This window comes from Poeciliopsis prolifica, unplaced genomic scaffold, assembly GCF_027474105.1.
Source record: "Poeciliopsis prolifica strain line A6 unplaced genomic scaffold, Auburn_PproV2 SCAFFOLD026, whole genome shotgun sequence".
Lineage (NCBI taxonomy): Eukaryota > Metazoa > Chordata > Actinopteri > Cyprinodontiformes > Poeciliidae > Poeciliopsis > Poeciliopsis prolifica.
Genome location: NW_026562401.1, coordinates 6,273,574 through 6,288,009, shown reverse-complemented (window position 1 = coordinate 6,288,009; position 14,436 = coordinate 6,273,574). Strand labels below are relative to the sequence as shown.

The window sequence follows — 14,436 nt, the reverse complement described above, 5'->3', positions numbered from 1 at the left end:
CCGAGTCCGAATGACGTGGGATGAGTGGGGTTTTCCACCCACTCCCATCTGTATGCAATAATAATTGTGGAAGCAGTCGGTTGTGATTGTAATCAGTTTGCTCATGAGCAGTGCCCAGCGGGTCGTGCTGAACCTAATGAGATAATGAGCTGAGGCCAGATTTACGCTCGACGCTGGAGAGGCGTCAAGAGTGGAAACTGTTTGGCAAATCCTGAGATAAATTAAAAAATAAATGAAAAAAAAATACGGTTGATCTGCGATGGCAGAGACAGACAGGATTAAAAAAAAACATAAATCTGAAGGCGAGGTCTGAAAATGTTGTCAGATTACTTTGAAATCGTCTTATTGGAAGTTGGGAAAGGTGGTAATGTTTTCCACATGTTTCACAGCTGCAAGGAGTGGACTTTATGGAGTTATGTTTTATTGTGTGTTTAAGACATATTAGAAACTAAAAACCAAATGTTGTTTTGAGAAACAAGCATCACTGCAGTAAAAGCTTTAGTGCAGCATCTATAAAAGTGATTGTTGTTTGGTCTTATTGAGCCTTGGAAATGTAAATCACACACCAGCGTTGCCTCTGGGTGATTCCTTTATAATGAAATTCGCAAATCTTCAAATGTTACCCACCAATTTGATTAATACAGACCACAGCATATGCAGTATTCATAATATTACAAAGTGTGTCTATCTCTGTGTACCTCCTGTGCAAGTTAATCTAGTAGTCCTCTACAAACCAAACTCATCTCAGCCTCACTGACCCCTGCAGAGGGAGTCATATCCACTCACGCTGCGATACCAGAAACTTGCTCAATCTGGAAAACTTTATTTAAAATTCAACATAAGAGGAAAATATTCCCAAAGAGAGTGAGAAGGAGAAGGAAAAAATAAAATATACAGATCTGAGAAACAGTGGGCCTGCAGAGTTAACCAGAGTAAATGCAAAATATGTTTTTCAAATCATGATTTATTTCATTAAGGATTGAAAGGTAATCAAACCAACCTGTAATTTTCCTTCTTGTTGAATCATTAATTAACTTTGATTAACTACGTTTACTTTGATTTATACTATGCCAATGAAAAAAGATACTTGTAAAGAACCTCCAGGCAGCATGAAGTAGGCAAAATGGTCGCAAAAAGCATTTAAGAAATTGGTCATTAAAGTTGACCAATTATGCTTCCCTGACCAGGTTAGGATGGGTCTTAAGGCCTTCCTACAGAGCTCAATTTGAAGGTTACAACAGTTTATAAGGTAAAATAAGCCAAGAAGCTAAAACTAGTTAAAATACTAATGATCAAGTCTAGGCTAGGACTTGCATGTTGACTACAGTAGCATAATACAAGCAGTATCAAAACCCCATGTAAAATCAAAAATTAGCAAAAAAAAAAGTAATACTAGCACCAAGGCTAGCACTAGCATGATGCATACTCTATATAGAGTGAAAAAAAAGCTAAAACTAGGTAAAAACCTGACGCTAGTTAAAATGTTAATTAAATCATCTAGGCTAGCACCAGCATGGTGACCTCAAATAGAGGAATCTGATTGGTTGCTGACTATCCAATCAGATAGACCATTTATTTTAAAAAGACATTTGTGGATTGAGACATCAGGGGATTCTCAAAATTCACACACAAATGCAGCACAACTCACAGGCCAAAAAAAGCTTGAAAATCAAGATATATAAGTGTGAATCTCATCCTGTGCATTTGTGAATTATGAGTTTTAGCTCCATACATATGCTGTTGGTTTCAGATCATTTGCACCCTCCACCAGGATCATCCTGTAATTAGCAAACATTTCCTCACAACACGAGGCTTCCACCTCCGTTTTTCTGCGTGAGTGATGCTTCAGGTTTCTATAACACATGATTTTTTTATATGTAGGTAACGGAGTTAATTTTATTTTGTTCTAATCTCACGGGGGTGAAAATACTTTCTTCAGACTGGTGGAAGTTGGATCTTAAAACTATTAAATAAAGCACCCAATTATGTGTTTTTAAATTAAAAAATAGTTTATGAGAGCAGTTGTAGTTTGATTTGTCTGAACAGTGATCGCTAATATTCTTCAGATGTTACAGAAAAAAAGGAAACACTGACACAAGTGGTTTTTCTGAGGGTTTTTTTTAATTGCAGAAAGCAGTCCAGTTGTCATAAGGCGAACTAGAAATGAAATAATTCAGAAAATAGCCTGAATGCACCTCGAGCCTTCCCTTTAATCTCACAGCATACTCCCGATGCGTTTCATGTTTTTCAGAAACAGAAAGTTCTTCAAAAACCAAACCAAAACTTTTCTACTTCAAGCTGTAGTGTTATGTTTCTGTGTTCATTTGGGGATCTCACTCACTTTTAATGTAAAAATCCAATATTTTTCCAGATCAAACAGTTCTCAGTCCTTCATGTTTAATTTGAAAATTAATATTAACAATTTTCCCCCAGTAGTCTATGGCAGATTTTTCTACAACGCTCAGGTTTTAACATATAGACAAGCCGAGGGAGGAAGGAAGGAAACTAAGAGGAAAGGAAGGAATGTGGGACACAGAAAGTAATGAAGGAAGGAAAGATGGAATGTAGCACATAATGAGCTAAAAGTAGGAAAGTAGGAATGAGGAAAGTAGGAAGGCAATACACTTAGAAAAGGAAGGAAGGAAATGAGCAAGAATTGAGTCTAAGGAAAGGAAAAATGAAAGGAAGAATGCTAAGAGGGAAGGAACAAAGGCAAGTAACACACTAAGAGGGAAGGAAAGGAAGGAACAAAGAAGGGCACATAGGAAAGGAAACAAAGTAGGACATCAAGAGGAATGAAAACAGGTAAAAGCAAAGGAATGAAAGACTGAAGGATGTGAAGAGGGGAGGAAAGGAAAGGCACTATGAGGGAAGGAAAAGATGAATGAAGGACACTAAGAAAGAAGAACAAATGAAGAAGGAAAGTAATATACTAAGAAAAGGAATGAAGGAATGATGGGCCCTAAGAGGAAAGGAAAGAAATACAGAGGAAAAAATATAGGACAAACAGCAGATATAAACGTAAACTAGGACAAAAGGAAGAGACCAAAAATAATAAATAAAAGGACATAATATTGTGACAACAGCATCGGAAACAAAATCTGAAACTATTTTCCTCACTCATTCAGATCCAGAAGATACTAAAATCAAATTCCACACTGTTATGAACTTTATTAACCCCACTCATGGTACCAAATAAAAACAACAAAACCACCGTATCTGACAGCAGCGACCAGCAAACACCAGATAACCACAATAAGTCAGAAACGTCTCTTATTTTGAGATAATCTCTGACAAAATGCGTCCTCATCCACGATGGATGAACTGCAACCTGTAATGATCAGTTTCTATTTCTATGTAGTTGGAGGAAAAGTTTTACATTTCCACACCCAGGTGAAGGAGTGTGAACACCGACACAGCAGCTTCCACCCAAACATCAACAGATGGGGGTTTATTGGGAGTGATTAGATCCGTTTGCCTCACAACCTCAGCTTTAAAAAACTATACTTAGTGGTAAATTGTATAAATAGAGTCTGTTTTTTTTTAGTATTTGACAAAATAAGGCTTTCTCCAGTCTTCAAGATGGATGATATGAACATATGCGGGCAAGAAAGGAATAACGACTATGTTCAAAATGCCAAAACGCCTCTTTATAACACATTTTTTACTCATGCAGTTTCACTCAACCTGCACTAATTACAGGTAATTTGTCAGCATCTAAAGGACATTTGCAGTAGTTAAAACACTACATGTTTAATTCCTTCAGAACAACAGGAGTCGATACATTTCACTCCCCCAGTTTCAACTAAATCAGTTATTTTCACAACCAGCGTCATCCAAATTGAAGCAACGCTGCTGATTAATGATCTACTGACAGAGTTGTGAAACATTTAGCTGCAAAACTGTGAAGAGTTGGTTTTATCAGTTCTTGTTTTGTGGGTTAGCATCTCCAATTTTCAGCCCCACACCCATCAACCAAGAAATTACACTCCACATGGATGATTTAGAGCCGCTAAACAAGCAGCTCCAGTGACATACTTCACATTAGCAGAGTGTCTGAACCGTTTCAGCGTTTTTTTGTTGTTTTTTTTTACTTTGGCGTTCCAGCTATGAGGTCACTTTCTGATGAAAACGTTGAAAACCAGCTGCAGGCTCGGGGAATTTATTTTGCTCGTTTGTCTCGGAGAACTACATGCAAAATGAGAAAGGGAAGATGGAGTCGTGGGGAAGAACGAGCGGAGGCACAGCATTGGAAACATAAATATGCTCTGGAGGATAAACGGGAAGAAAAATGACTGGAAGAAAAGCAGATTCTGTTAAAGTGCAAAGGAGAATTTTATGAGAACAGAACCTGAGAAGGAATGCAGGTTAAGGGAGGAAGAAGGAACGAGAGGTGCACTGAAGCAGCCTGGGAAACGTAGGAGCGAGGGGTGCACTGACATAATAAATGAGTCCCTCATTTTGGGGGACTGGTGATTGGCCGATACTTGAATGTGAGTAGGTCACGTATGCACTACTCTGCAACTTTCTTGCTATATTTAGCAAACGACACTAGACAAAAAAAAAAATTTTAAAAGAATTGGTATCGGTCAAAATCGCAATCGGTGCACCCCTAGAAGGAGCTGTTTGTTTTCTGCTTTCCTCTTCCCGCAGTTTCACTCACAGTCATTTTCCCGCAACACGTTGTACATGTTGACAGTGAAGCCTGATGACGGCTTGTCGTCGCTCCAGCCCCGACGTCCAAACCCCTCATCTTCATCATCACCGTCCTCGTCGTCGTCAGCATCCCTGTCTCTCTCCTCCTCGGGCTCGGAGCTGGATTCTCCGTCCTCCTCGTCTTCCCGCTCTCCACTTCCCTCCTCCTCTGCTGCTCTCCCCTGAAGAGCCATAATCTCAGGCAGGTCTGGATGATTTTCCCAATGCTCTGTTAGCCAGGAATAAATCCCAAAAAGGTGTTAAATCCAGCAGAAATGTAACCCTCTCAGATGTTCTGAAATGAGCAGTCGTACCTTTGAGGCAGCTGTAGCCAGGCGGTCTGAGACAGAGACAGAGCCTGCCATCGATCGCCAGCCTCAGCAGACTGTTGGCTGCACGATAAACATCATTGCGCGCCGCTTTCGCTGTCTTGTAGCCTCTCCTTTCTGCCCAAGCTGAGCAATACAAAGAGAGAGTGAGATCTTTAGCCAGAGCTGTCAGGGGAGCCATTACAATGTCAGATATTATTCAGAATTAATGGATGATTACAAACTTCCTGTCGTCTGTTTCCTCCAGGCTAACATTACAACCTTCTGTCTAGGGATGTAAGTTATCGATTGAGTTAAAGTCGATTGATCTAACTGATTAATTGATATGTGGCCATTTTCTTAAAAACCTGAGTTTTCTGCATATGAACTTGAATCAATCCTTCCTGATAAGCAAAGTACAACCAGCGGCAACAGCAGAAAGACATGATTTCCTTTGAACAGGAAGAGACCACAATCCACATAATCCTTGTCAGAAGACATTCCCAGTGTTAGCATCTTAATATCAGCTACAAACACCTACATTAAAGTTTAGCATGGATTAAATGCCCATGCTAAGTGGATAAGCATTGACGTTTAGCATCAGCCTGCCGTCGGATTAAACGACATCTCACCTTCACACACATCCCAGGCAGTCCAACTGGGCTCCTCCACGCTCTGCTGGAATTCTTTCTCTTGCAAACTGGGATGTTTGAGCTTCAGCACAGAAAGGTAAGGCGTTCTCTCGCACAGGTAACCGACTGATGTGTACGGCTCTTGCAGCTGGGCTACCGGGTAAATGCCCGCTAGAATCTGATGAGACACACCCAGATGATTTACAGAGTCAGATATTTAACACGTCTTAGATTATAAACAGCTTTAAACTCAGCCGTGGTGAGCCGTACCTGTAGCTGCTTGTTGACGCGGGAGGGGAAGACGAGGCCGGGGCAGTCGCAGAGTTTGACCGTCGGGGTGAGGTAGTAGGTCTGGAAGTACTTGGTGTGACCCGGCGTTCGGGAGACGCTCACTACTTTCCTCCCTACTAGGCTATTTATTACAGAGGATTTACCAACATTAGGAAAACCTGGGAAAATAAATCCAACCGCAGGTTAGGATTTAGGAATACACAAATACCGATATCTGAGATTTATTATCAGTCGATATCGATCTAAATCAGACATCAAACCTTTTTCTTTTAAAACATACAGACATAAATGTACTGAATTATAAAATTTATTTGATAATTGTGCACCAGTACAGCAGACTTAAACACGACAATAGCTTCAACAACAAAAAGACACCATATGGAGCTCTGGCAGTGCCAAAATAAAAATTCATTTTGGTGGTTTCATTTTATTTCAATAAAACATGGCTAAATTTGTTGTAATGTTTTGTTTTAGTTTTTTATTAGACTGGGCTAAAAAAATACTCTTCAATTGGAGCTAAATATAATAATTTCTTATTGTGTTATTATTATTATTATTATTATTATTATAATTGGGCAAAAAATAAATGAAGGTATTTATTTATCAAAACAAACAATTTCAGAGATGTAAGAATAAGTTTATTAATTTTAATAAGTAAAAACACAGGAAAGTCCCAGATTTGTAAATGGTGCCAAACTGTGCCAAAGTCAGAATGCCTTAGTATTTTTTACTGAAACATTTACAAATTTGATGTGGTTTAGCTCAGCTCCATCAATCTTTGAAAATGTTACGTTCACTGGTGGAGCAATGATTTTCACAGGTGTGGAGCTTTATTTACGACAGTGCTTCTCAAATAGTGGGGCGCGCCCCCTTTGGGGGGCGCGGTGCGATACCTGGGGGGGCGTGTGATCCTGGGAACAGGCTTTTTTTTGGCCGAACTAGTATAAAGTGTAATTGCGCACAGTAGGCGGCAGTGGCGCTCTCATTGTTACTTCTGTCACGTTTGCGACAGTGCAACATTTTACGACTTACAAGACAACAGGTTTGCCTTGGTTAGCAGTGTTAAGTCAACAAAAAGCTCCAACTGCGTTCTGTCAATGGCCTCCGTTATTCAACAACCCCCAACATGAAAAAGTTTTTCACAGGGATGAAAAAAAAAGCGGAGAGAGACAAAGATAATGAGACAACAGAAAGTCAACCGAAAGCTAAGAAGAGGAAATACGACGAAGTGTATTTAGCGCTTGGCTTCACTGTGACTACAGTTGGAGAAGAGGAAAGACCGGTGTGTTTGCTGTGTCTAAAAATGCTCGCAGCGGACAGCATGAAGCCAAATAAATTAGTGCGTCACTTAAATACGTTACATCCCAATCACGCCGATAAGCCGCTAGAGTTTTTTCAGCGAAAACGTGCTGAATATTGCCAACAGTCATCCCGCTTTGTGAAGGCTACTTCAGTAAACCATCGAGCGCTGCTAGCATCATATAAGGTGGCGTACCAAATTACGCAGTGCAAAAAGCCCCACACCATAGCAGAGGAGCTGATACTGCCTGCAGCAGTAGACATGGATTTATTTATTTTTAATTTCAGGCATTGATGCACTTAAAATCTTTTCTGTTGCAGACTTAAAACACAATTTAATAAAGTTATTCTTTGTAAGTTTGACCTATGTCTTTCTTTTTGTCTTTAATGTTAATAAGGAAAAAATGTTATGCAGAGATGGATAGTCACGGTGGGGAGTGGGGGCGCGAATAGTTTTCTTCTTGCTAGGGGGGGCGCAACGGAAATAATTGAGAAGCACTGATTTATGATATTTCTAATTGGCTTATATGTTATATAATGCAGTGATTCACAAAGATTTTCTTCTGGCCCCCCTATGGATTACAATAAAACTATAATATCCTAAGTGTTTACATACTTAGATGTAAGTAAGTGATTACTACTTCTGTCTGGGATGATTGAAAATCTCCACCACTGACAAATCTAGTGAATTTTTCGAAAGTTGTGTGATAAAACTCACCTATACAGCCCAGAGTGAGGACTCCATCTTTGTAGAGCTCCTGGTTGCTCATCTCCAGAGCGCTGTCACTTTGATGCTCCACCAGAACCAACTCAGCTCCTTCGTCCTGCAGCTCGCCATCCAGCCGCTCTGCAGCAGCGTCTCTCTGGATCTTCTTCTCCCAGCTGGACAGGTCAACTGAGAAAAGGAGGTAACAGGGAGACATTTTGAAAGGTTGACTTGTTACGATGAAGTATCAGTTGTTGAGGTGAAGATGAAGAGCATAGAAACTCTTCCTCTCACCTTTTCCGGCTGTGATTTCTTGGCAAGCCTTAAAGATATCGATAAGACCTCCGGCGCGACTCCAGTCAGCCTTTTTTCTCATCCTCTTCTTCTGCAACACTTTTAGAGAAACATAATGACAACCAACAGGTGTGAGAGAATAAAAAATAATTAACTCTTCAAAACAACAAACACGATTATTAAAGTTTTGGGGTTTTCATTATAGATTAGTTTTATTTCTTTGTGGCTTTTTGTTTGTCTGATTCAGTTAGTTTTAAGTGTGTTTGCTAGTTTTTATTTGTAATTATCAGAGGTGGGAAGAGTAACCAAAAACTGTAGATAATTCGCACTATTTTAACATATTTTTTACTCTAGTAAAAGTAAAAAGTGGCCTCCAAGAATTCACTCAAGATAAAAGGTCATCATTGAATCTCTAAAAATTACAACATCAGAGAAAATGAAATATAAAGTTATGTGAAAATGTTGGCATTTTAAAGATTAAAATAAAAATTATTAAAATAAATCATCAGAAAAAAGAAACATTTTTTAAAATCAATTTCATCTGCATAGAACTTTTGAAAGATTCTTCATAATAAAATTACTCAAGTAAAAGTGAAAAGTACAACGTAGTGGAAATATTCCTAAAAGTGCATTTTTTTCTAAAAATTACTTAAGTAAATGTTACTGCCAAACTCAGGTGATCATTAGTCAAATATTGTTTAATTTTAGATTAGTTTTTATTAGGTATAGCAGTAGTTTTAGTTTTTTCATACTTTGGCTAATTTCTAGGTGCAGAACTCAAAAAGGTCAAAGTATTATATTGAGATTATTTATAAATGAATACTAAACAGAAGTTACAATTGCCAAGAAATGAATTACTGAACAACATCTGACTCAGGCCTTTTCTCCAAACTTTTGCCATTTTGCAGACTAGCTAAGTGCTGCCATGACGAGTTTAGAGTGTAGTAATTTGCTGTCAGCTGACGTAAACTGCTTGTATGGGGAAAGACTTTCCCCATACAAGCAGTATAAATCAATTTTAAATTGGTTTAATGACGAATAAAACGATCCGTAAACACAAAAACAAAGGATGTAATATCTGTAACTTAAGTATATTTAAGTTTTCTAAATGCAGTTAGTTGTAGTTTTTCCATATTTGTTACCATTTTTATTTATTCAAGTTAGCTATGCTAGCCTTACTGTAGCCTCCTGACCTGTGTTGTAGGATTGTCCAGGATGGGACGTGAAGCAGACCATCTCCAGGTGGGGGAACTGGGAGGCCATGTAGTGTTTCCAGGCGATCACCAGCGGTGGAGGACACAGGTCTGCTTTGTTCAACACCAGAATCACCTGCTTGTGGAGATCCGCTGTGATGTAACGGTACAGATCTGGAGGAAACTGCAGCACCTGCAGACACATTTAACAAATCATTCAGTCCTATCAATACTAACTGGAACAAGGAGAGTTTGTTTAGGTAATACATTTAAAAACAGCAGTAAGTCTAAGAGTTAACAGTCATAATTTACAAAGTTCCAAGTAGTTTTTTCACATTTTAAGTGGATAAATATGAATTTTATTATGAAATAATGGCAGACATTTCAGGTTAAACACAAAAAGATTACAGCTGGGATGGAAAGAAGGAAAGAGGTGATAAAGGCAAAGAAATAAAAAAACTGGATCAAAGGTTTGCAACTTTACAATCTTAAGAGCAATATTTTCTGTAAATCCAGAAAAATAAGTTGTTTTTAAGCTGTGAATATTACATAACCTCCTAAAAAACAATAACTTATCATTTATAATTTTCTATACACATCTACTTCAGAAAATTTGTCATTATTTAATCTCTTAAGGTTGTAAAAAAATAAAAATAAATAACGCATTTGCAAAAAAATGGTGGATATGTTTTTTTATGAGGTATAATAAAATTTATAGAAAATAAAAACAAAGTTTCCAACTTAATGACAAAAAGATAAATCTAAAACAATATCACGAGTATTTTGATTGTCATTCTGTTGCAGAAAATCTATTAAAACATGAAAAACCATTCATTATTAAATTTATATCAAAAATATTTAAAACATTATCTTAAGTCAGGCTGATTAAGAGCTACAAGTTAAGACAATTCAATGGACAGATTAGCAAACACAGAGACAGACAAAAAAATTGATTTAGTTTTTGGACAACAACAGGGAGGATGAGTCGTGGAAACATAATTATCTATCCTTTTTTGCTTTTTTTTTTTACTTATAAAGCTACAGAAAATATTTTAATTTCACATTTTTCATGCTATGTATAAAAATACCCTGCCAGTGTTTTTTTAAAGTTGTCTTAATTGCAAGAGACAGTTCAGTTAATTAAAATCAACAATAAAGTTCATTTCAGTTTGTCTGAGGTAACAGCACCAAATCATCAACTGATTATTTCCTCTACATTCATATATTTATTTATAGTCATAGTTGAAACATTTTCTCAGTTTAGTTTTTGTGTTGACATTCCCAGAAAAAAAGATTAATCCTTCATCTAACATCTAGCAAGAGTTGTTTAATAAAACCTTAAAAATAATTGGTAAATATGAAAAATAAACTTAAGTGAAAATATTATTGTGGGCTTTTGTTGATTCTTGACAGTGACTCCCCCTAGTGGCCTGATCCATTATGACAACCTCACTGATGACAGGTTCACCTACCGGGTGTCGAATATCAACAATAAGAAGAATGATGTCAGACATTTCCAAAACTCTCCACAGCTGTCTCCAAGTCTGAAATGAAGAGGAAAATTAAGATTTAACAACAATCATAAACAGTAACGCTGGTGTACTGGTTTTCTGAAACCAGTAGATCTGATGGTCTTCAGTGTATAAAGAAAAAACAAAGCAAAAAAGGATGACTGTAAACAAATAAAACTTTATTCAGGCAGCACTGGAACATACTGAACAGAGGAGACTTTGTATTAGGGCTTAAACTATTGCTTAAATGATTCACATACCTCGATTGTTAAAATTCCACGAGGAAAATTATCTGCCTCGAAGCTTTTTTAAATTATATTTTATTATTTAGTGCACCGTGTTCCGCCTGGTGATTATTTGTGATGCTTTCACTCTCGAATTGTTTACAAATGCAAATGTGAAAATTTGGGCCGATGTCTGACAGTAAAATTAGTAGAATTTACCAATATTTTATTTAATCCCATTTTTTTTAATTCAATCACTCAATTAATTAATAACTACTCCATTATTCTGATTAATTATCAGAATAATTGATAGATGACTTGATTACTAAAACAACTGTTTAAAACAGCCGTACTTTGTAGAATATTTATTGCTGCTATAAAAGCAAGTGGCTGACTTTGATTTAAACATTTGTCACGGCGTCCATCGTGGAAACGTTACCTCCAGGTTGTGCTCAAAGTGGCTGAGGGAGCCGGGTGGGTTTCTGGAGTGCAGGTCTTCCAGGTAGTCTCTGTAGGACTTCTCCTCCTTCTTCAGCAGGCTCTCCCGCGTCATCTCATAAGTCCAAGACGGCCGACGTGGGAAGCCGAGACCTGGTGGAGGAAGATTAAAACTCAGCAGGTAAAGAAGTGACTCACCCCTTCACTGCGCTCTGCTTTAAAGAAATATAAGAAAAAAAACAATGATACCTTTCTCTGAAGGGTAAATTTCTTCTTTGCTGACTTCTAGTTCTTTATCCGAAACCGGCTTCAGCACCGTCTCCATGGCCAGCTTCTTCCTCCTTTCCACCTCCTCTCTGCTCTCTTTCTCAAAGTGAAGACGAAACCTTAAAAAAAGAGCAAAAAGTTTCATTTTCTTTTTGTTAGTATCCAATGCTTAAATACATTGTAATCAAATATCCACTTTTTCTACATGTTTAAAGAGATCAGCAGAAAGCTGTTGAAAACTGGTTACTTATCATAAAATAAATTACAATTGATTCTTGTTGTTTCACTCTTTCTGCTAAAGTGTTCAAGCAGATCAGATTAAGATGAGTGTAAGGGAGGGAGACATGGACTCAGTTTTTTTGCAATACTTTCTGGTATTATTGTGATAACTATGAAAGTGGCAATAATAATTATTTATTTCTCCTCTTTCAGGTAACATAGCTGTGATTTGATTCACCAAAAAAAGCACGCTGTAACTGCATTTAATTTGTGTTTTCCGATTTATTTATATTTATTGATTTATATTGATTGAATGAAGCAGCACAAATAAGAATTTGACCGTTTTTGTGGTTATAAACCTCATTAGTGGGAATTTATCATAACAATAAATCAAAATGTCATCATGATAATGAATCACATGAATTTCAAAGAAAAAAGTTTTAAAAAAAAGCAAACAATTTTTCAGATGAAAGGTTAAAATCTAAAAATACAACAGAATATTAGTAAGTATGTATATATTTATAAAAAAAATAAAGTTACAAGAATAAACTCACAATTACGAGACTAGTCAAAATAAAGATGAAAAATTTACCATGATAAACAAAAACGATAAATGCTCTTTTAGGTCAGTGGAAACATTCATTTCCAAATAAAACAGCAGTATTGAATTAGCTTACCTGTTTGGATCATATCTGCCGTCTCTCCCAAAGGGCTGCTGGTTCATTCTTCTGATGTCAGTGGTCTCACTGTCCGAGGTGTCAGACTGACGCTCTCCTCCTCGCTCCACGCTCGCATTGCGGCTGCTCGGACCAGAACCCGTGTCACCTAGCAGACCAGGTTGGCGTCATGGTCAAACTCCATCAATCAAGTTTGTTTGTATGGCACTTTTCAACAGCAAGGCATTTCACAGTGATTGCATCGTAAAAGACATGAATAAAAAGTCATAAAAACAACATACAGTCAACAACTGGGAAGCTGTTAAAGTATTCATAAACCCTTGAACTGTTTCACATTGTAAACCTGATTCAAAGGCAACCTGGAAACAAAACTCCTGCATCAGACTGAAGTCCATTGCAGTTTTCATTATATTTTTAATCCAGGACTGGCCTTTAATTAGTCTTTTCTTTTCACTAATCTGACCAGTATCCCCACAGCATCATCCTGCCATCACCTCGGCTTTCCGTTGGGCTGGTATGTTTACAAAAAAAAACTAAATATATAAACAATTCAAACAGTTCCTGTAAATCTATCAGATGTAAAGGGATGTGTTATACAGCAATGCATTCCCCTATAAATCTAAGTAATGTTCCACAGCAAAGGCAGTTTAAATGTCCAGTCCTACAGCAAAACTTACATCATGACACGTAGACTTAGACTTCCTTTATTGTCATTGTACAAAAAAAACACAAGGTGAATCCTGACAACGAAATGTCGTTACTTGGCTACCAGTGTAGCAGAGCTAAAACCTTATACTACCCAATAAATAAATAAATACAATACAAGTGCCATAGAATACACAGGTTCAGTGTTGTGAACAAAACTAAACTAAAGTGCATGTATTGACCATGTCCATGGGGGGTGATTTGGTTTGTGAGTGTGTGGAGGGGTGTTATGTGGCGTTAAGCAGTCTGATGGCCCGGGGCTTTGTAAACCACTGTGATGTTTACATGCAAAAACGTGCTCCACTGTCTCTGCTGTAAGCTGCATCCCACATGTCTGCTGTTAATTCATCGCTTCAATAATAAACTGGCAGGCTAAAGTTTGACTTTCAACTTCGACAGTAAGTTACAGTAAACGCGACATGCTGCAGTCTGAACAAACACACGTTTCTATAACAGACTAAATGTATGGAGTCGTGTGTTAGCTTAATACATGAACGAAACCTTTAATCACGGAGGAACAGTTTTAAAAAACTGAATTCTGCCGCGGAGCTAACTGCTAGCGTTAGCATGCTGATGCTAAGAGCAAAAAAAAAATGTTACCTCTCTTTCTCTCGCGTTTGACTTGTAGCTGTTTCTTCTTCTGTTTGTTGCTGAATGGCTTTTTCCGAGGCATAGTCCAAAAAAGCAGGAAAGCGGATAAATATATTTAGTATATCCGTACTGTGTGTCGCTAGCACACGGCTTTCAAATTGCCGTTATTTACATGAGTGAAGTTTCTGGACTCCTACACTTTTTCAGTGACGCAACCTCCACTGCAGACTGCGGAGAACCGTGGACGGAACCAATGTGATGGTCCGCCAAAAACCACCAATAGCGGTTTTATCAAACCTTTTGATTTATATTTATCATACCAGTTGATATTACCAAATTGTAAAATAATAAGGAAAATATCACCAATACTCCATTACTGATAAATA

The 14,436-nt window shown here is 37.6% G+C and overlaps 1 protein-coding gene across 1 annotated transcript; it reads right to left on the bottom strand.

The window, feature by feature from the left end:
- Positions 1–2,099: 2,099 nt before the first annotated feature.
- On the bottom strand, positions 2,100–14,260 carry gnl1 (guanine nucleotide binding protein-like 1). Its single transcript, XM_055048029.1, has 12 exons — positions 14,060–14,260; positions 12,755–12,902; positions 11,841–11,977; positions 11,593–11,744; positions 10,891–10,962; positions 9,419–9,611; positions 8,226–8,324; positions 7,944–8,120; positions 5,906–6,084; positions 5,636–5,813; positions 5,010–5,150; positions 2,100–4,924 (listed from the first exon to the last, which is right to left on the bottom strand). Exons 1-12 carry the CDS (start codon positions 14,130–14,132, stop codon positions 4,656–4,658), a joined length of 1,818 nt encoding a protein of 605 aa, XP_054904004.1. The 5' UTR covers positions 14,133–14,260; the 3' UTR covers positions 2,100–4,655.
- Between the last annotated feature and the right edge of the window lie 176 nt (positions 14,261–14,436).

What these genes read in the sequence shown, in the direction of transcription:
- gnl1 (XM_055048029.1), bottom strand. Translation starts at nt 14,132, where the DNA reads ATGCCTCGGAAAAAGCCATTCAGCAACAAACAGAAGAAGAAACAGCTA. An exon ending in TGGACAATCCTACAACACAG is followed by an intron (nt 8,325 to 9,418) that starts GTCAGGAGGCTA and finishes TTTCTCTAAAAG; the next exon opens with TGTTGCAGAAGAAGAGGATG. An exon ending in TGGCTACAGCTGCCTCAAAG is followed by an intron (nt 4,925 to 5,009) that starts GTACGACTGCTC and finishes CCTGGCTAACAG; the next exon opens with AGCATTGGGAAAATCATCCA.